Below are 21,619 nucleotides of genomic sequence, written 5' to 3'. Positions count from 1 at the left end.
GTATCATAATAGTTTTGCTGTACTCTATTAACACTTGCTACACATTTAAATCGTAAAGAAAAGTGGATTCTGAGGATCAACATTAGGAGCCACTGCTGCAGATTATACAGTTTAATTTTAAATTGCTTCTTACATCTATCAAGGTTTTTTTCTTAAAATATATTATTGATCCAGAAGCTGGCCAACATAGTTTTGTTTTCAGAGGAAAATCAAAATTCGTATGCACTGAAGAATTGGGATTAGCTCTACCTGTTAGCACTTAGCAGGGAAAGGTCTTTTTTTTTTTTTTTTTTTAGCCATTTTAAAGTTTGCGATGGGTCGGTCATCTCTTGTTTATCATGTCAGAATTTTAATGTTCCAAATTTTGACATCTGTCACCATTTCCTGAGCGGGCAGCTATTTTGGTGCCGTTCGCATGCAGTTGGTTAGACTCGGGGTGTCCGCGCATCCTTAAAAAGTCTTAAATTCATGCATATAAAGTGAAGTCCTTAAAATGTCTTAAATTTGTTTTAAAAATTGTAAGTTGCCCTTTTATATGATAATCATTTTACCAGGCTGTTCTGTTTGAACACGTTTGAGTCTCATGCAGACACCTTCATTGCATTCTGTGGTTTGAGGTGGTTGAGGCTGCCGGTAATTAGCCGATACCCTTGCTAGCTGGCTAGCTTTCCTGTGTCTGTGCAAATTTATCACCAGCTGGCTGGACAACATTAATTTTCCACCACTGGCTTACTGCTATGGCCAACCAATGTGACACAAAAAACAAAAAAGAAAAAAAACGTTTTAAGCTTGGCGTTGCCACACTTTTATTTTGTCTTAGTAGTGTTCTACAGCAGGATTCTCCAATCATCTTTTATATTTATAGTCTATAGGTCATGCATTTCATTCAAGGTGGCATTAAAAAGTCTGAAATTCGACAGTGACTGTTTGATGTGACCCCTTTCTGCTTCTTATTACTAGGCCTTGTCCTCCATTTTAAATCAACCGAAACTGACTTTAAATCTGCTCAGCTTTAGGTAGTGTCTCCTACTAAGTGTGTGTGTGTTTTTTTTTTTTTTTTTCTTTCTGTGAGTTACGAGGTTATTTAGTGATAACTGCCGCTGGCCTTGCTTGAACACGGTCCTGTGTAGTAATCCTGGTTAATGTCTTCAGTTCCATTCTCCTGCCGTGGGATTAGTGGGGCACTCCATCCCAGAGGATTAGCCTGGCAGCTCAGTCGAAGCAGAGCTTCTATGAAAGGCTTATGTAACCACAAACACAGGACTCCAGCTACAGTTCAGTAGAGCCGGAGAGGAGGAGCTGCTCTTAATGTTTTTCATCAGTTCTACCAACCATCCTCTAACCTGCCCACAGGGATTGCGTCGCTCCGAGACGCTGAGCGTTGCCGCCTTCCTCGGCCTGCTTCTGCACAGTGTTGAATTAAGCGCGCTTGGGATGTCTTCCAAGTCATGTGCTTGATATGTATATGTTTTAAAGAGGCTTAGGTGTCCTGATGCTATTGTATTTATCCCCTTGAGCTAACTAGATCTGAATAATGGCATTACTGTTCTTGGCAGAACATCAGCACTCCGGCGCGTTGTTGCCAGCCAGTTTAGCCTTAAGCGGCGACTCTGCCACACTACTTGGAGGCATTGCATTGATCAGATTTTTTCTGATCTGTCCAAAAAATCAAATATGCATATTTGATTTTGGCTTTTATTTGCTATTGGAAAAGTGCAAACAAGAGTCCAAAATGTGCAGGTTGTTCTATGATAGAACTATTAAAACTAGAGGTTTCCCGATCCGATATTGATATCAAAATCAGTTATCAGCAAAAACGAGTTTTGGAATATATTGGCCTCCATCTAAAATCTTGGATACAAGCATGCAGACCAACTGGTTAATAATGAATGAATCGGTTGTTGACTATTGTGCTCTGTTACACTGATACCACTTGATCAAGCCTTTTCTAACATTTCCCTCTACAATATAAATTACAAAAGTGTGTATGATTCGTGTCGATATCTAATTCGTGTAATTATCGGTATTGGCCAATATTCAAAGCTCAAATATCTTTATCAGAAGTGAAAAGAGTTGCACCAGGACACCCCTAATTAAAATATGTCTCCCTGTCCTTCAGTCGTTTTTGTTAAACTCAAGAAAGCACGTCCAAATACATGTAGTTAGTTATTGTGTAATGCAGACGGAGGGAGTTCTGAGTTTTTCAGTAATTTACCTGCCGATCAAAGGGAAAACTGGCCTATTCCGATCTCTGGTCACTATAAACCCTTGGCAACTGTTGCGTCTGCATTCTCTGCCTCATGTGCAGCCTTCTTGGTCGGGGGTTTATGTAGGTGCACTAATCTGGTGCAGGAGAAACCCATTTAAAGGAGCAGCAGGCAGGGAAGGCCACACTATCTCTCCTCACTTTATTGCGCCGCCGTCGCTCTCGTCTCTCGCTCCTGTCTCTGGGTCAGAAGATGGCAGCGGCCCAGATTGGCAAGAGCTGTGGAAGATTTGGCAAACACCTCTTTTCTTTTTCCCCTCCGCCCCCCCAGTCTCCCTTCCTCCCTCTCCCCTTCAGTCTCTGTTGTTATAAACTGAAGAGGTCACATTCAAGATGAAAAGCAGGTCAGTCAGGAAAAATGTGAAAGCCTTTATGCTTTCTCATGGTATCAACATCAACTCCCCCCTCTCTCTCTCTCTCTCTCTCTCTCTCTCCCCTGCCTGTGTGCCCCTCTTACTCTCCACTTCTGTATCCTTTCCCTTTCTCCATTGTCTCTCTGGCTCCGTGGCTGGGCTCCCTCTCTATCTCTTTCCTCTCCCTCGCTGCTCTCTGTTTACTCTTAGACTGCCTGAATGTGTGTTTGTGTCTGTGTGCAAGAGTATTAACAAGAGAGACGGAGGGAGGGCGGGGGTGGCGGCGGCGGCGGGGGAGTTCTAGCGAGTTTGTACTCACTCATGCGTTTGTCTGTTCTAGTGTGTGCGTGCGTGCCGGCGCGCCTGCTGGCAGAGCAAGGCAGGGGGCGGGACAGACTGACGGAAAGAGGGAGGGAGGCAGGGAGAGAAAAAAAAAAAAAAGATAGGAGAGATCAGATGAGGGAGAGAAAGGCTGAGCATAGAGCGCCGCCCCACAGTCCCACTTTCCTGTGGAAGTCTTCTCAGACGACCGCCATTGGGGGAAGAGACGCAGCACAGCACAGCAGCACTCACCGGAGCGCTGGGACAACATTAGCGGGAGGAAAAAGGAGAGAGAGAGAGAGAGAGAGAGAAGAGCATGTGCCATTTCGGAGCATGTCAACTTGACACCGGCTCAAGTTTCCAGCCAGCTGGCAGGAAGAGCGCAGCTACCGAGCTGTTTTCATCTCCTCTGCTCTGGATCGGAAGGCCCAGCCCCAGAAGAGCCTCCCAGCCGGGGCTCTAGAGAGACCACAGCGTCCGACTGAGCTGCTCCGCCGCTGGGCCGCAAAATCCACGACTGAGGCAAGAGACAGGGCATGTGACAGACAGGAACAACAACTTTCTGGCCGCACCAGGTGTTGATGGACTTTCTCAGGGAGGAGCTACTGGAAGTCGAGTGTTGTGATTGGGTGTGAAGACACCACCTGTTTCAGCATGGCTGCCGCTTATTGGATGTTTCTGCCATGTGTGCTGCTGCGGCAGCTAAGTTTCTGAGTCAACCAGAGCTGATTTGTATTGTGTGCTGGCTTATGATTAAATCAACAGTGTGCTGCTAGGGTGTCGAGACAAAGTGACCTTTTGCTTTCTGTAAATGAACTTTGCTTATTGTTTTAGCTTTAATTCATGCTGCTGCAAAGAGTTTGTCTCACTTGTTTAAAGATTCATATTTGGTGGCTAATGGTGCCTTTGAGCATGTTGGGTAACTAGGTACTTTTAGGGTTAATGTAAAAGGTTAATGTGTGTTTGTCACATGTCTTGGTCCCCATGGAGAGAGTTGGAGCAACTGGTTTGATTTCTCTTCTTTGCTACAAAGGCTTTTCTACTTCAAACTGGAACATTGTATGTGCTTGTTGATATTTTTTTTTATTAACCTTTATAGGAAAATTAACAGTAAACACTTGTTGTTGGTTTTGCTTTTAGTGCTCAGATCTGTACTCAGATGATATCTAATGCCCCTGCAGACAGAATAGAAAAACAAATTCAGTTTTGTGTGGAGATGCACCGATGAGAATCCAGCATCCGCTTTCAGATCTCTAGCGTTTGATACCTATGTTGCTTTATACTCTACTTAAAAAGAATATTGTAATATGATACATGGACATCATTCAAAGTATTGTGTTCTAGTCTCCCTGACATAAATAGTTTTTTTATTTATGTAATTATCTGCATTGGGAGCAGTGGCTCTTAAATAGGGTTGTTCTTAATTAAAACACAGAATAATAAGAGTGGTTCTGTCCTCCAACTTTTAGATGCATTCCTGATCCTACACACCTGAATGGTTTCTATAGATCTTGGCGAGATACCGAAAAGCTATTGATTTAAGGTGTGTTCGAGCATCGATGTACTGTATATACATTTTGCAAGACGGTACCTCTTAAGAGCTGGAGTTGAGAATATAGATCCTTATTTTAACTCTGAGATGTCCAAATGGTAGCCAACGTTTTTGAGTCTAGAGAGGCTCCATGACAAAGTTTCCATGCTTGCAAAAGTATTGAAAATAGCTACCTTGCAATATAAAGACTTCCTGTTATCTTTTAAATGTATAAAATTTAGATTTGTTTTCTACATGGGTGTGCTTCCTCTGACTAAATGTGTAAACTTGGCACTAAAAATCTCCTGCTTCGATCCTTTCTCACTCAGTAACAGTGTCGACACCGAAGAGCGTTACTGCCAGTGCAACCTGTAAGAGCTTGGTTAGACGTCAGATTATTTCACCCCTTTGCTAATTTGCGTAACCATTTTGTACCTACATAATACCATTTCATAATAGTAGTACCCTCATTCGTACTCAAAGTATTAAATTATCACTTATACGATTAATTTACTTTTGTAGGAAAGTATTTTTAACTCTTGAAGTAAATGGTGGTAAAGATACAAAATTCTCGCAGTTCAATTTATGGCTCTGCGATATATCAGCATTAACATTGGTATTGGTCGATTGGTTCACTCGTGTTGGTGACGCAGTGCAGGATTGTGGGAGATTTTAAATGAAGCAGAAAACACTTTCACAGTGTTGAAGATGTAGGGGAATATATATATAATATTGGTCAATATTGGTTATTGGCCATAACAGCAGTATTAATATCGGATATCAGAATGGGTCCAAATTGTCATATCTGTGCATTCATTATTCAGTTTGTTTTCCTCTGTTCCTATTTTCTTTGGCTCTGAACCAGTTTACTCATCAGATTGGACTTGGATTGGGACTCCAAAAGAAGTTTACATGACTTCCTGCTGTTGGAAATTATTTATTAAACATTAAATTATTTAAGCATGAACTTTCAGAATATAGAAATCTACTTTCAATCCTCGGTTGTCTACGCGAAATAGCCCGAGTTTAAATGTTGTCGAGTTTTCGGCTGGCCGGTGAATTGCTAAACCGATCGGCAACCGATTTCTCAGTGCATCTCTAGTTGTAGATACGCTTTGGAACAAAAATTCACCGACAAGCTTCTTTGCGGAAATTCTAAGCAAACAGTAGTCCAACTCTTAAGCCAGCTATTAGTAAAAATCTTAGTGCTGATTAGTTTGAGGGAGCTTCAGCGTCTGTGACAGATTGACGAAGTGAAGTGACAGGGCTGTAAACAGCTGTCCTTCCCTCTCCTGCAGCTTCCTCTAGCCTTACCGGCTCCATTAAGAGATGAGATGCAGAGACCTCTGAACCCATGTCCAAGGTTATCCCAAGATGTGCTGGCTGTGTGCCTGTTAATAACTCCTCCCCACCCCCCCCAACGCCGCCTCCTCCCTCACACCGCCCCCAACAACCTTTCAAGAATCCTGTCCTGTTGCCAAGACCTGTCAGGCTGGCACAGGAAGCAAGTGGGTGGTGTAAACTAAGCCTCTTACAACACACACAGTTAATGAGCTGCCTTTGGCTAACTGCAGACTCTAAAAGGGAGGGCCACTGGAGCAAATTCTACACGGTCTTTCTCACTGGGACTTGCACGCTGCGACTGCTTGCTGTAGCTCCTTTTTAGCATCTTTGCTCTCTGATTGTTTACGTGTGCACGTAAGGGAGCTTGTGTGTTTCCTGACAGGTTGATCCATCACAGCTCAAGCCCAGTGGGTGCCTGTTGACTCTTGTGTAAGACATAATCATGTGCTTGACTGGGTAAAGGACTTGGGTTTCTTGGAATTGGGTCACATCAAAGTCAGCTAGAAATATGACACAAAGTGACCCCAGTGGGGAGAGTTGCTGGTGTGGCTGATGGTCCACCTACCACAATACGCTCTAATCGTTTAGTCTTTGTGGATGCAGACTACTATGTTTAGAAAGTATAAGCTATCTGGACTTATTACTGATGAAAGATCAGACCCAAAACTAGCTTACTGTGTGATGCAGTGAACCATCCCATTCTCACAGGGATGGTTTTCCCTCCTCATAGAGAGAATCTCCTTTCTCTTCTCTACTGTTGCAGATTTGCAGCTGGTAATGCTAACTACAAAGTCCCTTCTCTAATCTCGTCATCTGTCCACTTGTTGCTTCCAGGCCTTCTCCAGTATGGTAGGAATTGGTCCGCCATCTCCAAGATGGTGGGATCGAAAACTGTGTCGCAGTGCAAAAACTTCTACTTCAATTACAAGAAGAGGCAGAAACTGGATGAGATTCTGCAGCAGCATAAAATGAAATCGGTAAGGAAGCCATACCTGTTTCACATAGTGCTGATGTTTGTACTTTGACTGTGTCTCTGGGGTTGCATGTGAAGCGTGTTCTTGTTTCAACCCAGGAGAAGGAGCGAAAGGCCCGTCGGAGGGGGAAAGCCTCGCAGAATGAAGAGGCGAGTGCTACGTATGCTGCAGAGGAGGAGGAGATCGAGGGTTCAGGAGCCAGCTGCAACGAAGAGGAAGCGCCTGAAGATGGAGAAGGTACATCCTTCCTAGAAACATCATGCAATTGGGGAAAAAAATATTCAAGACCCCTCCCAAAACTTTCTTTTGATTGGGAGTATGGATAAGTATAGTTGAGTTGTCACAATACTGAAGTTTCATACTCGATAATGTGATTAATTGCATTGTGTCAGTATTTTAAGTTTTAACAGTAAGGGACACTTCAGTCCTCATTTAAACAAACAGAAGTTTCTCTGAATTTTGCAAAGTGGTAGACGAGATAACAGTATAATTGTTTATATCCGATGTGCCTTTGATTCAATCATACTTTTATTTTGTCTTAGTAGTGTTCTACTCTGTGCTTCCATCTGCCTGTCAACTTGCTTGATTAAAAGATCACTCTATGCTAAAACAAATTGCGTTCAAAACAAACATGGTTCTGGTGCATGCAAATCATATTTTTGTTTATAGTGTAAGCAAGGATTTGGTCCATGCGAATCTGTTCAGCAGTAGGTGCTGTGCAATCCTTGTCTTTCTGGTCATTTTCAGAATATTTTCTTCAGTGATTAAGTGCTGCAGCAGGTTTGGTTGCTACGGGTTTCTACTTTTTTTCTGCTCTAATTGTCAGCTTCAGTCTGGCTCAAACATAACCTGTGTTATTATTAGCCACATTAGCCTGCAATGCCTTTACAACTAAATGGAGGAGTAATGGACAGGGGCACACTGGTTTGTTTTGTTGCTACAGTATTTAGTAGCAGACTGAGCTGCCTGCTTTTCTGTTTTAATTAGTACCGCGGTAGAACGGAGAGTGGCGTGGTTCAGAACTTTGACACTGGGAGACGCATCTTGACAGAATACAATCACTGGGTTGTCTGTGTCCGTGAAGCTAATATTTAAATAGTTAGCATTAGCTTATGTTCTCCAGAAGGCTTACTACTGCAGTGTGGCAGATACAGGAGTCTCGCTGACCTTTTTATGTTGCTCTCAACATTTGTGTCGTAGTGTTAGCTAGCATGTGGCATCCTTCAGCTATTTCTTTTTCTCTTTCCGTTGGTCTCATAGGGGAAGTTTAACCGAACAATGCTGCTGTTGTTAGCTTGTTGGCTAAGGAGAATTACATATGGTTTGTTTTTGATGTAAATTAGTATTTTCAAGAATTACATTTTTTGTGTTGCTATTTTAACAAGACCTAAAATGTTACCATAAATTAAACACTCTCAGTTCCAATAGGCATCCTTGCAGCACAAAACGGACTAGGCAGGATTCAGCTTAGTCATCGATTTTTGCCCTCATATTTTGCACAGGAGATTTGTTTTGTATTTTTTACAAAGCCAGTGACAATTGCCAGAGGTATTTCAGAATAAATGGTGTCATTGACATGAATGATTTTGGCCTTTGTGGGCAATCTTCCGATAATGCTGCAACACCAGAGCTAATTGTTTTATTTAGTGCTTTTAGCTAGCTTTGAAAACATTTAGTGCACTTAGTTTCCCCTAAGTTAATTATTACGGATCAATTCTAAAGCTCTAATTTAGTTGACTGTGTTGCAAAGTTTTAGCTGAGTAAAGTTTGACAGTTGTGTTGAAGTCTTGGTTATCAACTGTTACGGTTTCCTCAAGTAGTTGGATGTTAATCATTTTATTTTGAAGGAGGTGAAGGCTTAGCAGTTCTGTTTCCTCTCCTCACAGTTACTTTCTCTTTTTTCCCCCTAATAACTTTATTCATACATACTGTAGCACAATAACATATGGACTTTGGAAAACAAAATATAAACATAAATACAGTATCTAAGGGCTTTATAGAGCATGAAATTCATATAATCAAACATATAATGTCAAAATAAAATGGTGTTTAAGGATTGTGATCTTTCATAGGTAGCTATAAATTGTGTTAAAGTTGGTGCTTCAGCGTTATCTTCCATTAAATTTCATTTGGATGTAGCACTTTGGTGTTAGCAGAGCTAATGTTGCTTCAGGGTTAGCTCAACTAACCTTTTATTTAGCATTAACAGTAATCTTATAAACTGTCAGGTGTTTGCTTATAATTTGCATTTCTGTGGAAATAAAACCAGCAAAATTACAGAAACAATTTAAGCTAAATGTGTTCATGACATCAGAGGCGTGCGAATTGTTAACTGTGTAGAACTTATCTGCTAAACTTACTGAGCACCATTGTGTGACTAATTAGTTTCAGCAGCTACAACAGTAGAAAGCAAATCCAGTTGTTTATAGAAACATGCTGGATGTGCTGTATTTCCACAGCAAAGTGGTGAATCCTCAGAAGATTGCATCCATCGCCACAATTGGTTTTATGTTCCCCCCTTATTGTAACCTGAAACTTGATTAGTCAGAAGACTGGCATTGTGAAGAATCTGGTCTAGCAGATGGAGATGGGGGGAGGATGGAAGAGAAAAGGGTTAGAGGGACATAAAATGATTTACAGTATAAATCCTAATCTGTTCATCTTTTTGTCCACTCTCTCCCAGGTGGAGCAAACAACAGCTCGGACACAGAGAGCCTGCCCTCGCCGCACTCCTCGGAGGACAGCAAGGCTAAAGAGGAAGGGACCAGCAGGCTGAAGGGCAATTCCAACACCGAGGACAGGAAGGATGAGCAGGCAGGCGTGGGCCAGGCAGGCGACCAAAAGCCTCCTGTCAAGGAGGAGGCAGAGTCAACCATCAAGCAGGAGATAAAGACCGAAACAGGGGATCCCAACAAGGAACAGCCACAGCCCGTACCACCCTACGATGCCACAGATAAAAAACCTCCAAGAGCCGAGAAGGAGGAAGCCAAAACCTCCAAGAGCTCCAAGAAGGAGCACCTGACCAAAGCAGGTCTGCATGGGGACAGTGACTCGAGTGCCACTTGTAGCGCTGATGAGGTGGAGGAGACGGATAATACAGATAAGAAAAGGTGAGACTCCCTTAGGATTGGATTTAGAAGGCTTGATTATACAACCTTTTAAATTATTTCCTTGTTTATTATTTTAGTCAAAGGGCGGCTGATTTTGAAGTATCTTTCTGGGTGTCCTACATCTCTGGTCTACCACGACAAACACTAGAAAACAAAGCAGCGAGGGTTTTGAAGTGGTATTAGTTGCCTAGCTACACTGTACGGCAGGGGAACCATATTTGTCCAGCCACTTGTGTGTGTGCTACAGGTTGCTCCTTCCTATCAACCACGGATTTTATTTCCACTTTGAATGAATGAAAAAAAAATATATGTATATATTTATCTATATATACCGTGAAAATATGATGTGTGAGTGAGTCTGTGAATGAGGCCAGAACAAATGGGTGTCAAAGTTCGTGGGAGGAATGATTAGTCCTGTCAGCGCAGTGTTTGTTCAATTTTTTTTTCCATGACAGCAGACTGCGTGTACTGGCAGAGCTGAGGGAAATGTTGCCCTCTCTGCCAAAGCAAACAATAGGAGGGAGAGAATGTGTTTGTGTGTGTGTGTGTGTGTGTGTGTGTGTGTGTGTGTGTGTGTGTGTGTGTGTGTGTGTGTCTTTGCCTTAGTAATCTTGTGCTGTGTGCTTAAAACTGTGTCATTAAATCAGTTTGTTGTGTTCAGATGTTTGTGGATGTGTCATACACTTTAGATCTTTACCATACGTGGCTTACTGCTGGTGCGATAAGATCTATAATGCCGCTGCTTTAGAAAGGCTCAGTAGAGCTTTACTATATAAAAAATGCTTACAATGCAAAAAGCTGCTACGATCAGTTTATTGATGTGCACCAAAACCGATCTGGCTTCCCAATAATCTCTGTATTCATGTGCACACTCAGAAAAATCGCTTTGGTGAAATGGACTAAGCTTGCCTTTTGGTTGAGAAGTAGCAGTAATAATCTATTTATTTTCCCACAGATTCAAGGATCCGTGTTTTTCTGGCAGAGTATGGAGTGCAATTTTCTTCGAGGTTTCATCTTGATTTTACTCATCTCAATTTTCGAGATGCTTCGATGCTCATTGGGTCTTTGTCCAATCCCGATTTTCTGAATTCAGATGTTTGCTGGTTTTTGATCCGGAAATCCTTCACATGAACATTAAGGGAGCATTCACACCAGCCCCGTTTAGTCCGCTTTAGTCAAACTCTAGTTCATTTGCCTGGAAAAGCAGGAAGCGAACTGCACCGCGGGGCATTCTGGGTAAATACAACCACGACAAATACGAGTGTCCATCGCTAGTGGGAGAAACGACTTGTGATCTTTTACTAAAGATGAGAGAAATCCTACACTACTCCAATTTTGTTCACATTGAAGAAGGAAGTTGTTCTCAGTGTAGCGCCTCTACAGGCAGGAGGATAACGGATTTTTGTAAAGATTTGGTTAGTTTGACAAAGTGGAAACTACACCAGCTGAAAGTGTAACAAATGTTGCAATTTTTGTCCCCAATCGAACCGAGTTTATCGGACGATATGGTTTGAAAATACCCTTAGTGTCGTTTTAAGGCATTGTGTTGTGAGAGGTAATATGAATAAACTGCATAGTCACTGTCTGTTCTGCTACAGCTTGTGCCTTTTGGGGTTTGGGGCTTCAGATTGTAATGGTGGTTTTAAGATAAGTTTCTGCTGTTGACTTTGTGGTTTTGTTGAGGAAAATTACGGTAAAATACTCTGATAGGTGGTTGCAGACAGTAGAAAATGATTGCCAGCTCTGCGAATTTACCAGTCCCTGCTGTGAATGGTCATTCATCATTTATAGGCAGAGGCCATGTGACACCATGTGTAAATTTAACGGCTCAATGCAAAACGATGAGTCAAGATCGGATTGACGTTGCATATTTTTTGACTGTTTCTAATATTTTGTATCAGTTAGTGTGCGCAGCACTGCTAGCATTGTTGCATGTGACCGCTCTCTGTAAAATGTCCAAGATTGTAAATATTTTCTAGCTCGGGTCAAACTTTTCCAACATTTCTAAATCCCACGTTTTCATGAAGCATAATGGTTAAGAGCTCATAAAACCCAGCAGCTTTGTTTAATCGATTTACCCTTTCTAATGTTTACTGAGTACACCAAGTGTTGTTGCCTGGAGTTTTCTCCTAAATCCTCATTACTGCAACAATCCGACAATTTTCACCACCATTTATGTTGTTTCAAAAATAAATAACAAATAGGGCAATTGCATTTTCTCCCTCAGCACTAAAATATCTCCCAAAGAAGCCCATGATGAACATCCTGACGGCTTGAACAGCAAACTCCCATATCGAGCTTTGCTTTTATGTTTAATGACTTGCATCACTCACTCCTCCTAGATGAGCATCTAGTGACAGCGGACATTCGATTGCAATTATCTTTGTAGAAATCCCTCAAAATGAACTTGCATGTCGCGACAGTGGAAAGAAAAACTCCCGTTTAGCAGGAAGAAGGACCGAGCCGAATTTGAGAAGACGGAGCAAACGCTACACAAAAGAAGAAACGGAAGCACCGATCCAGCAGTTCTTTCTATGTTAGAGAAAAATAAAAAGTTAAGCGCGGTAGGCTCTCCCTTTGGAAACACAGACAAGCAGATGAGATTCGAGTCAGTTTTCAGGACAAGAGAGAGTTCATACAGTTAATCCCAGCGGAACCTCAACCAACATGGCTTCTCTTGATGCCCAATTTTTATTTTTGCTGAAATCCGATTTTGTTTAATTTAGTTTATTTTTTACATGGTTGATCATACGAATTAAATGCGACCGCAATCAGACTTCTGTGTGAACTCTTTACAACCTCTTAGCGACACGCATGCACTGGCGAGGAACGTAGACGTCACACAGCAGCGCACTGTTTACGCAAGTTATCATGGATGCCACCGTCTATGGAACTATTTTACTTTTTTTAGCAAGGGGAGCCGACGGTTTTGTGACGAGATCAAAACAAGACGCTAGGAAGCTAAGAAAAAAGAAAACTAAGTTGACGCTGCTCACTGCAACCATTGTTTACATTTGGATTTGCCTCATCGGACTTCTTCTGGTGTAGAATAATAATGCATGTTACGTCTTTGACAAACAAAGTCAGACAGCAGATACTTTTGGAACTATTGGACACATATTTGATTCGGTTCTTTGCATTGAACTAGCACAAATATGATTTTTTTTTTCTTTCTTTTTTTTTGTGAAAAGATTGGAATTTTCCCACTGAAAATACAGGGTTAAACATAACTAACCTTTATTTATTTCTTTTTTCTTTTTCCTTTTTTTTGCTCAACTCAAAACAAGCACATTCAAGAACATGTCAGTTGATGTGCTTCAATTTTCATGTATTTAATGAACAGTCAGATTTTTTTCTTTCTTTTTTTTTAAAGCATTTTGCTTGCTGAGTGCCAATGAAAGGAAAATTGTCCCAATTCTGTCGCTGGCTAATTAATTGGTGTGTTGCTATTATTTCCTTTTTATGTCTGTGCGTTCCTCAGTTGCCGACATATTATTGTGCCGGGTCTAATAATCGACCGTTCCTACACTGTTGTGTTCTCAGCTTTTAAAAATGAGAGTAGTCGGGATGTTTCGCGGACACAAGCACATCCTCCAGGTTATCTAACTTGTTAAGTAAACAGTCTTCCAAGAAACAAGTTTTGCCCTCTGAGTTAAATCCATTTAAAACCGGCCTACTTCAGAGTATCTTTAAACTTTATTGGTTTTTGAGCTTCAGGAGCTCTTAAATTGATCAAACTCTATACTCTTAATTCAGTTGCAGATATTTAAAACGAGCAGAACCAGGCACTTTGTGGATGTTTTAAATGATGGCGCTCGTCATCTGTTTGCAAGCCCAGTAAACAGGAAGCGTTGCATCCCCCTTTGGCCTCTTAATACTTTCTGTCTGCGTGTTTTACAGGATGACGTCTCCACGCCCCAGCCTGCTGAACTTCTCCCACGACGGGGTCATATCGTCTCTGCAGAAGCCCATGGACCTGAAGCAGCTCAAACAGAGGGCTGCAGCTATACCACCTATTGTGAGTTGTTCTGCAGGGTCTTGTACTCGTATTTTATTTTCTTCCATTAATAGGTTAATGATTGTAGAAAATCTCAGACTTTGGGGCTTAGACGCAGGTTGTGTCCTGGACCTAAAAACAGCTCCGTTTATCTATGCAGCCATATCTACGCTGTCCCCATTTCTCAACTTGCAGAATCAAGCGGTACAGCAGGTGAAATGGTGAAGTCATATTTGTTTAAGATAAGGCAGCCAGATGGACGATGATGGAATAGATTGCTTTGTGGGGCAGAAACGAGATGCCAGGGATTAGTGAAACTTTAGCTCGCCAAGAAAAAAGAGATGAGTTTTTGCTATCACGTTGATCAGATACTGTAAGCAGCCCAGCCATATGTCGGTGCTTGGGAGGAGCTGGCTCTTGTATGTAACCGTCTTATTTCTGTGTTCTCTCGTGTGAAGATGCCAGAGGCCTCTGTGCAGGGCACTCCGCGGAGTGGGAAAGCAGTGCAGCCCCCCCACGCCTTGGCGCTGTACCAGGAGCAGATCACCATGGCTCACGGAGAGTCCTCTCAGGAAGTCAAACAACAGCAGCCTTCTGGCCAAGCAGGCAAACCACAGCCTTACGCTCCTCAGGCAGACAGAGAGCGAGAAGGTCTTCTCACCAGCAGCCCCCGAGTTCGCCCTCGAAGCCCCTCCACCAGCGAAAAAGACGGTACGCACCTCGGAACGGTTTGTTTTCGCTCTGAATGAAATGTTGGCTCACTTGCACGAGCCCACAAACATATTTGTTAGGATTTTTCTCTGATTTCTCTCTGTATTAGTCATGGACTGGTATGAGATTTTTATAGCATGGCAACTTTGAGTGAAAACAACACCATAGGATCATAAAAGTCAAGAAAACCGAAATACGTCACACAATCTAACTACTCCTATTTCAACCAGAAAAGCAACACTTATTCCCAAGGCTGCTAAAATAATGAGCTTATAACAATGTTATTCATATTTATTTATCCTTCTCTTAATGTGGACATAATAAAGAACTTTTGAATACGTTTATTTGTTAACAAAAAAGTTATATTTCTTTTTCCCATTCTGGGACAGAAGAGACCAAGCTGATTTTAGCTGATCAGTTAGTTGGGCTATCTGCTCCCACAACTAGCCTGCTGTTCTCAACTTGCTAGCTCTTACCTCGATGAAGGTGACTGTTTGGACTCTCTGGGTTTCCATGCCATGACCATTAGGGTTTGTAAATGGCATTTGCAGTGATGAGATGCCATTAAAATGTTGAACCTGGGTTTATCGACAAAATAAGCAACATTTTCGATTCAGAATCCCCATTTGTTGCTAAATTATTGATTAAATAGACATACGAGCTCAACAACAAAGACAGTTGTTTTTATTATAACCTGTTCAGACTGGTGCCAAATGTTTGAACAGGTTGATTTTCATGTGTTTTAGGAAGCCCTGATTGTTTGCATAAAGCATTCTAATGCTTTACAATATATATAATCTGTCAAAATTAATGTGTTAAAGTCCTGGCCATAAGCATTTGTTCTTTTATTTATTTATTTATTTTTGGGTTCTTTTTTTTTTGTTGGGAATGTGTAGGAGCCGTATCAAGTTGAAAAAGCATGGCGGAGAATTTCCACATTGTTGATATTGGTAACTGTAAGACCTTAGTGTTCCTCCTTACAGCTAAATGCTCAAAGCCTAGTCTGCATGTCCTGCTACACTCAGGCATTCATACATTTATTTATAGAGGTACACATTTATATATATATGCAGAATAAAAGAAAAATACTGGCTGCATTAAAATCCTGCTCAACGTGCAGCTCTAGTAGCATTTGATCTACTTTTATTAAGTAGGTCTGTTCTAGAGGCTCTGACCTTGAGTCTGTTCTCCACTGTTTAGGGTCTTTAACTGTTTCTGGGACACTCCTGGACAGGGGGTCTGATGAATGAGCTGGTGCTGCTACTGACCCAGAAGGGAATATAGTTTCATTCAGCAGGCTTTCAGTAAGGCTTGTATGTGATTCAGTGGAAGATTAGTCCAGATAAATGAAGGCGTTTTCTACCCAACTGTTCAAATGTTGACTCAAAGTTATTGCATGTTTTCTTTTTTTCTTTTTTTTTTTTGTAATCTCAGGACAGAAAATGGCAACAAAGCTTCTAATTTCACACACAGAGTTAGATAGTGAAGTGTTGCTTCCTCCACATTTAAATAGTGGTTAGTACTAGACATGGGCAGTAATCGGTACCAAGGTCTGAAAAGTTCATACCGTCAATGTTTTCTATCATTCTTCTGCAGTTTCAAGTCATTTTCATAAAATTCCAGAGAAAATGCTGGCGTGACTAGGGTTTCTCCAGCTAATTTAATTACAGGGGAACACAGTTCTGCCATTTTCCAACCTGACAGTCAACTGGCTGAAAAAACTGATCCTGCACTTTTTTTTCCTTTTTTTTTTTTTTTTTTGCTTTCAGGCATGATAAATTTGGCTCCCTCTTAATATTTGAAAGAAAAACACAGTTATTGTGTGGAAACTAAATAAATGCCACCCATTACTAATGCTGCTTTAAAAAAAAAAAAATACAGTCAACTATTTAGGAGCAGCACATTTGCTCGGCAGCTAATAGTGTGCTCTGTCAGCAACGACAAAAACGTTTTCTGAAGTCTGATTTTGACTGGAAAAAGGCAAATAAGGTTTTTGTGGATTTATTAGCACTTCAGGTTTCTTTTTAATTCGGTAAATATATTTCACACAGCGTTTCTGTTTGTTTTTAACTTATGAAATGAAGAGAAATATGTAGCTATCAGCCTGCATATATTTCAAATCCTTTCAAATTTGCAACTAGAACACGCCCAATCTCTGCAACATTTTTGAGACATATGACTGCAAGCTCCATCTGATGTTGTACATTTTGTTTGGAAGTTTTAATGACACAATTCTGTGAAATTGTCTGATTTTTTTATTTTATTTTTTTTACTCGTGTCACATGGATCTCATACCAACTCATGCCTAAATATTATGTGGTGAATGCAGTTTGTGCAGATGTGTTAGCATGCAACAGAAAAATGCTAAGAAGTCGCAGCGCTGCACTTTCCCTTCAAAGGCTTCTTAGCCAATCAGATTCAGCCGCTGCGCCTGTCATGACACCTGGATGTGTTTTTCTAAAACTCTTTAGATCAAGGTTTTGGTTGTAGCTGTATATTTGTTTTTTTCTGCATGCACGTGGGAATGAAGTGGCATCAAGGGTTGTTATTTTTATCAGTGGCAAAGATTTCAGTTCGTTGTATAAACAGAAGAAACTATCCTCAGAGCAGCAGCACCAGTAGTTGACACGTCCAGTGTGACAGTTTCGGAGCATAGAGGAGACTAGATGTAGTCCAGCTTCCTGTTTTATTTTGGTGCTGACTCCCTCCATGCGACGATGTTTTAGAAAAGTCCAGAGCCTTCTCTCCACACGGCGACGCCAAGAAGCAGGCGCTGGGTCCGGACGACCTCAGGACCTCGAACCTGGGTCGCCCGGTTCTCTCGCCGTATCCCATGGCCCCGCGGGACATGGCCAAGATCAGTCACGACCAACACCTGCTCCACTTCAACCGTGAGGAATCTTCTCCGTCTGCTTCTGCTGCTCTGCTCCACCAGTAGAGGATAACTTTTATCTTTTTGTCTTCCAGCGTTCCCACAGGTAGGCCTCTCCTCGCTCGCTGGTCTGCCACAGGATAGCGTGCGGTTAGCGGCAGTGAGACCCCTCTCCATGCCCGACCCGCCACCGCTCATTTCCTCCAACAAGCCTGGAGGCTCCATCACGCAGGTATGTCACCACGATGAACGAAGCAGTTTTATAGTCGATCTGCAGAAACAAATACGGTGTATACTCAATTTTGATGTTTGAAGCAATCTCTTTTTTTTTTTGAAATATTGGTTAACATTTTTTAAAAGCAAGAGCAGTGATGATGTAATTGATAGGCCTGTCAGAACTAGCAATAAAATAAAACGAGCTCAATAATTTCCGTTACATGATTTTTTGATTTTCTCGTCTCTCTCTTTCTACCAAAAACTTGTATGACAGAAGTCTTCAATCTCTGGAGGACAGAAATTTTATAATTCATTTTGTTTGTTGTTTTGTTTATTTGTTTTGGGTATTTTAAATGTCTTCCAGCTCCACTGTTAAATGATCATTAGAATTGAAAGGTTATTGATCTTTGAGAATGATTTCTTGTTTTATTATGCTATTCCCATTATATCACTTGAAAATGGTCCCAAAACCACAATATTATCGTTTATCGTAATAACTTTTGGGACAATTTATCGTCCAATTAAATTAGTTACCCTGACAAGTCTACTAAGTGGTATATTTTACACTGATGACCTAATGTGTGTGTGTGTGTGTGTTCAGGGCACGCCGGTGCAGTTGCATGGAGCGGCCCATGGGCTGGATCACTCAAAGATGTCTCCCGCACCAATGGGGTTGTCTTGGATGGAGAAGAAAGTTGGTGAGTAAAACCAAAACCGAATTCAATTGTGTTAATTTTTTTTTTCTCTTTAAATAGTTTTACATACTTTTCTATTTTTTGACATGGTGGTCTGAATTTTGTCATCATTACGCAGCAGGTCCTTTCCCAGTGGTGAAGCAGGAGCAGTTGTCTCCTCACAGCTCCTCCCAGCCTGATAACTTATCAAACCCAGGGCCGCCTCATGATAACTCCTCTGCTCGTGGTGGGTGCAAGTGCTTCCTCCCTTTATTATGTATTCATTGGCAACTGATTGGTCCTTTTATAGCGTATCAGAATCGATCCAATGAGTGAACTGAGTCGATATTAGAACAGATGGACATGTGATAGCGGTGCACTTAGTTTAGCTGAGCGGCTAACGCGCCTCAGAGCTGCAGTCACCAGTAAAGCTTAAGCCTCACAGAGCACCCCTCCCCCGCTTCCCCTACCCGGCTCCTCCAGACTAGTGGCGGCAGCAATTAACAAACACCTGGACTGAACACACGTCTGCTGAGCTCATTATCCAAGTTCCTTCTCAGTGCAACGTTCTTAAGAACTGTTGGAAACGGCACAATGTAGAGAGCAGGAACTTCTTAAAGAGACAGAGGCAAATTTCAAGTTGTCAAATTAATATATGCAGCATTTAATAACAACTGAAGGTTTGCCTGTATAAATGCCTTAATATGCAAGGTCATATTCGAGGAGGTTCTAACTGTACTTTCACAGTAAACATTTCTTTAACCTTTTCAATTTGTATTTTTTTCTAGAGAGTAAAAAAAAAAGACTTCAGCTGTTATAAAATCTTTCTCTTCTCCAGGCGTCCAAGGAGGCAGCATCACCAAAGGTCTTCCTGGGACCAGAATACACCCGGAGTCTGCTGTTTCCTACCGAGGGGGCTCCATCACACAGGTGAGCTCAGACCAGCAAGCCAGACTATTTAAAACCATTCATATGAAACAGAGGAGTAACGTATAGCACATATAATCCTACAGTAGTCGTAGTTTATTGTAAGGACACCGCGGTGTTTTAGGCCTCACACTCTAACCACAAGTGACACTTTGGACCTTCTACAGTGGCTCTTACAAAGTTTGGCAAAAAAATGTAAAAAAACAAAAAAAAACTGTTAATATTTTTAAAGCCGGGTATAACAGCAAATGAAGGCTTTTAGCTTTTATTTAAATTTTCACAAAGAATGATAAAAAAAAAAGCACTGGTGATATGCTTTTAGAGCAGAGTTTCTCGTCTTTAAGTTGGAAGGTATGCGCTTCTTTATGTGCGGCTTTCTGTCCCACAGAAAAAAACAAAACATCCTTTTTTGCTAGACTGTGATTGTCTTTCTTTTAATTCCTAAAATATATATCACAAGTTGTCTTTTTTTTTTTTTCCCTTCCTTCAAAACGTCGTGTGACATTTGTGACTCTTAAAAAGTTTTCTTTGGCTGGCATGAGAGCAAAAATGTCTCTTTAGGTCTAAAGATTACTGACGTTATTTCTAAAGCAAGCAGCCTCACGGTTGCGCATTATAAATATTGTGCTGACACAGTGCAAGTTTGAGTTTCTTTTTTTGTCCTGTGGCTGACTGTCCTCTTCCTCTTTTTGAAAACCTCCCAACATAATGTGAAATAGCGCTTAAAAATGAGAGCACCTGTTGCGTGCCACACTTTATCCTGCTTGTTCTTTGACTCTGCAGTTCAGAGAGCTTTGCTGAGGTTAATGTGATTTACCTGAGACCTACAGTCGACGCCAATTGAAACCAACACTTTAAAACCGTGTTAAGGTTCACGCCACAGACAAGCCTGTACTCCACCCACATCCTCTGATCGTTTACGCTACTTCTTAAAAAAAAACAAAAAACACACACACACACAAAAAAAAAAATCCATTGCAGCGTTTGCCCTCTGTACACACAAGCTGCTGTCAAACATGAAACGGCTTCTGCGCGTTTTCAACGTTTGCTCCTGTGATGCAAGAGGAACAGACGAGGGAGTTGGTGAGAGGTCAAACGGCAAACCATGTGCGGCGGTGGCTGCTGCTGGATTTCCGCCGCACTGTGACATAACCGCAGCTCTGAATGGATCCGTAGCCGTGGCAACGGGTACACGCTGTGCCGCATCTGTTCCCTCTTTTATTTATCTGTGTACTTTAGAGGCTGGCTAAACCTGGTCAGTGATAGGCCCACTCCGGTGTTGCATCCAACTGGCACTGGAGAGCAAACAAGCGCAGAGGAGGCCGTCATCTGCTAACGTTAAGGGCGGAAAAAATGAAAAAAAATAAAATTCGTCCTCATTTTTAGCTCAACTCTTGACGGATTAATAGGTGGATGTGCGTGCGTGTGTGTGTGTGTGTTTGAGGTTTTCTTGGAGCGCAGGTGAGGACTGCTTTTGTCATTACTACCTTGTAAACAGACATCCATCCCCTCTCCCCTCTCTTTTGGTAAACACTTCTTGGAAAAGCTGCAGCCAGCAGATTACAAGGCCTCTCCCAGTAACTGCTGTCTCTCCTTTTCACCATCCACTCATGCAATCATCTCTTGACCAATCAGTGCGTGGAGAAATATGACTCATGCCGAGCACAAGTGATGTTATTCAAGGTTTAGTTTGACCATGAATGTTGTGTTCGGCTTTCAAGCCGCTTCACCTTTCCTTTGTTTAGAAGCTCTGAAGCTTTGCTTCTGAAGCTTTGCTTCAGAGATTCATGTTCATTTTTATGTGTTGATTGAACACATTGTCTGGTTAAAACGATGTGTAAGATATTTGCTGCAGGCAGAAATGAACCTCCTTTACTGATTGTTGCCCCAGCAGAGCTGTAGAAGTCTAAAACTGCTTAAACATGATACCTTTTTCATAGATGTGTGCAATATAGACTATGTTTAGCAACATTTCTGAGGACAGCTCTATGTTGTCCAGAGCAGACCTCAGTGGAGTGCCAGGCTTCTTTATCAGATTGTTTGGCTTCTTCAAGTAAATGACTCGGTTGGTGAGTTCCTTCCTGTATCCTGCCTGCGTTTTGCAAACACAGCTATTTTCCTTCAGCGCCTGCCTTTCGCATCAGGACGGCGTTCATCTAATTCCTCTTACTTTTAGACCCAATAAGCGTCTCCAGTGATGTTTCCAGAGATAAATCGTTTTCTGATCTCTGATTTTTCCCTTAAGATAAGTGATTTTTATTAGATGAAGAGTCGTCACCATTTAACTGACAAATTCATTACAGAGCTGATATTTTAAAAAGTC

General features: G+C 41.6%; 1 protein-coding gene across 3 annotated transcripts in view; it reads left to right on the top strand.

Moving 5' to 3' along the window:
• Window positions 1-21,619, top strand: part of ncor2 (nuclear receptor corepressor 2) — a 115,611-nt gene that overhangs the window by 76,261 nt on the left and 17,731 nt on the right. For 2 of the 3 annotated variants that reach the window (XM_044111355.1, XM_044111356.1), the window contains exons 18-27: window positions 6,650-6,792; window positions 6,888-7,026; window positions 9,473-9,899; window positions 13,800-13,917; window positions 14,355-14,607; window positions 17,334-17,498; window positions 17,575-17,711; window positions 18,297-18,393; window positions 18,509-18,616; window positions 19,208-19,299. In XM_044111355.1, the coding sequence (XP_043967290.1) occupies window positions 6,650-6,792; window positions 6,888-7,026; window positions 9,473-9,899; window positions 13,800-13,917; window positions 14,355-14,607; window positions 17,334-17,498; window positions 17,575-17,711; window positions 18,297-18,393; window positions 18,509-18,616; window positions 19,208-19,299 (1,679 nt within the window). The remainder of the gene's footprint in view (window positions 1-6,649; window positions 6,793-6,887; window positions 7,027-9,472; window positions 9,900-13,799; window positions 13,918-14,354; window positions 14,608-17,333; window positions 17,499-17,574; window positions 17,712-18,296; window positions 18,394-18,508; window positions 18,617-19,207; window positions 19,300-21,619) is intronic. The other variant, XM_044111357.1, reaches the window with a different exon arrangement.

Source organism: Gambusia affinis, linkage group LG03 (genome assembly GCF_019740435.1).
Source record: "Gambusia affinis linkage group LG03, SWU_Gaff_1.0, whole genome shotgun sequence".
NCBI lineage: Eukaryota > Metazoa > Chordata > Actinopteri > Cyprinodontiformes > Poeciliidae > Gambusia > Gambusia affinis.
Note: the sequence above shows the minus strand (reverse complement) of the source record. Positions and strands in the feature narration are given on the sequence as shown.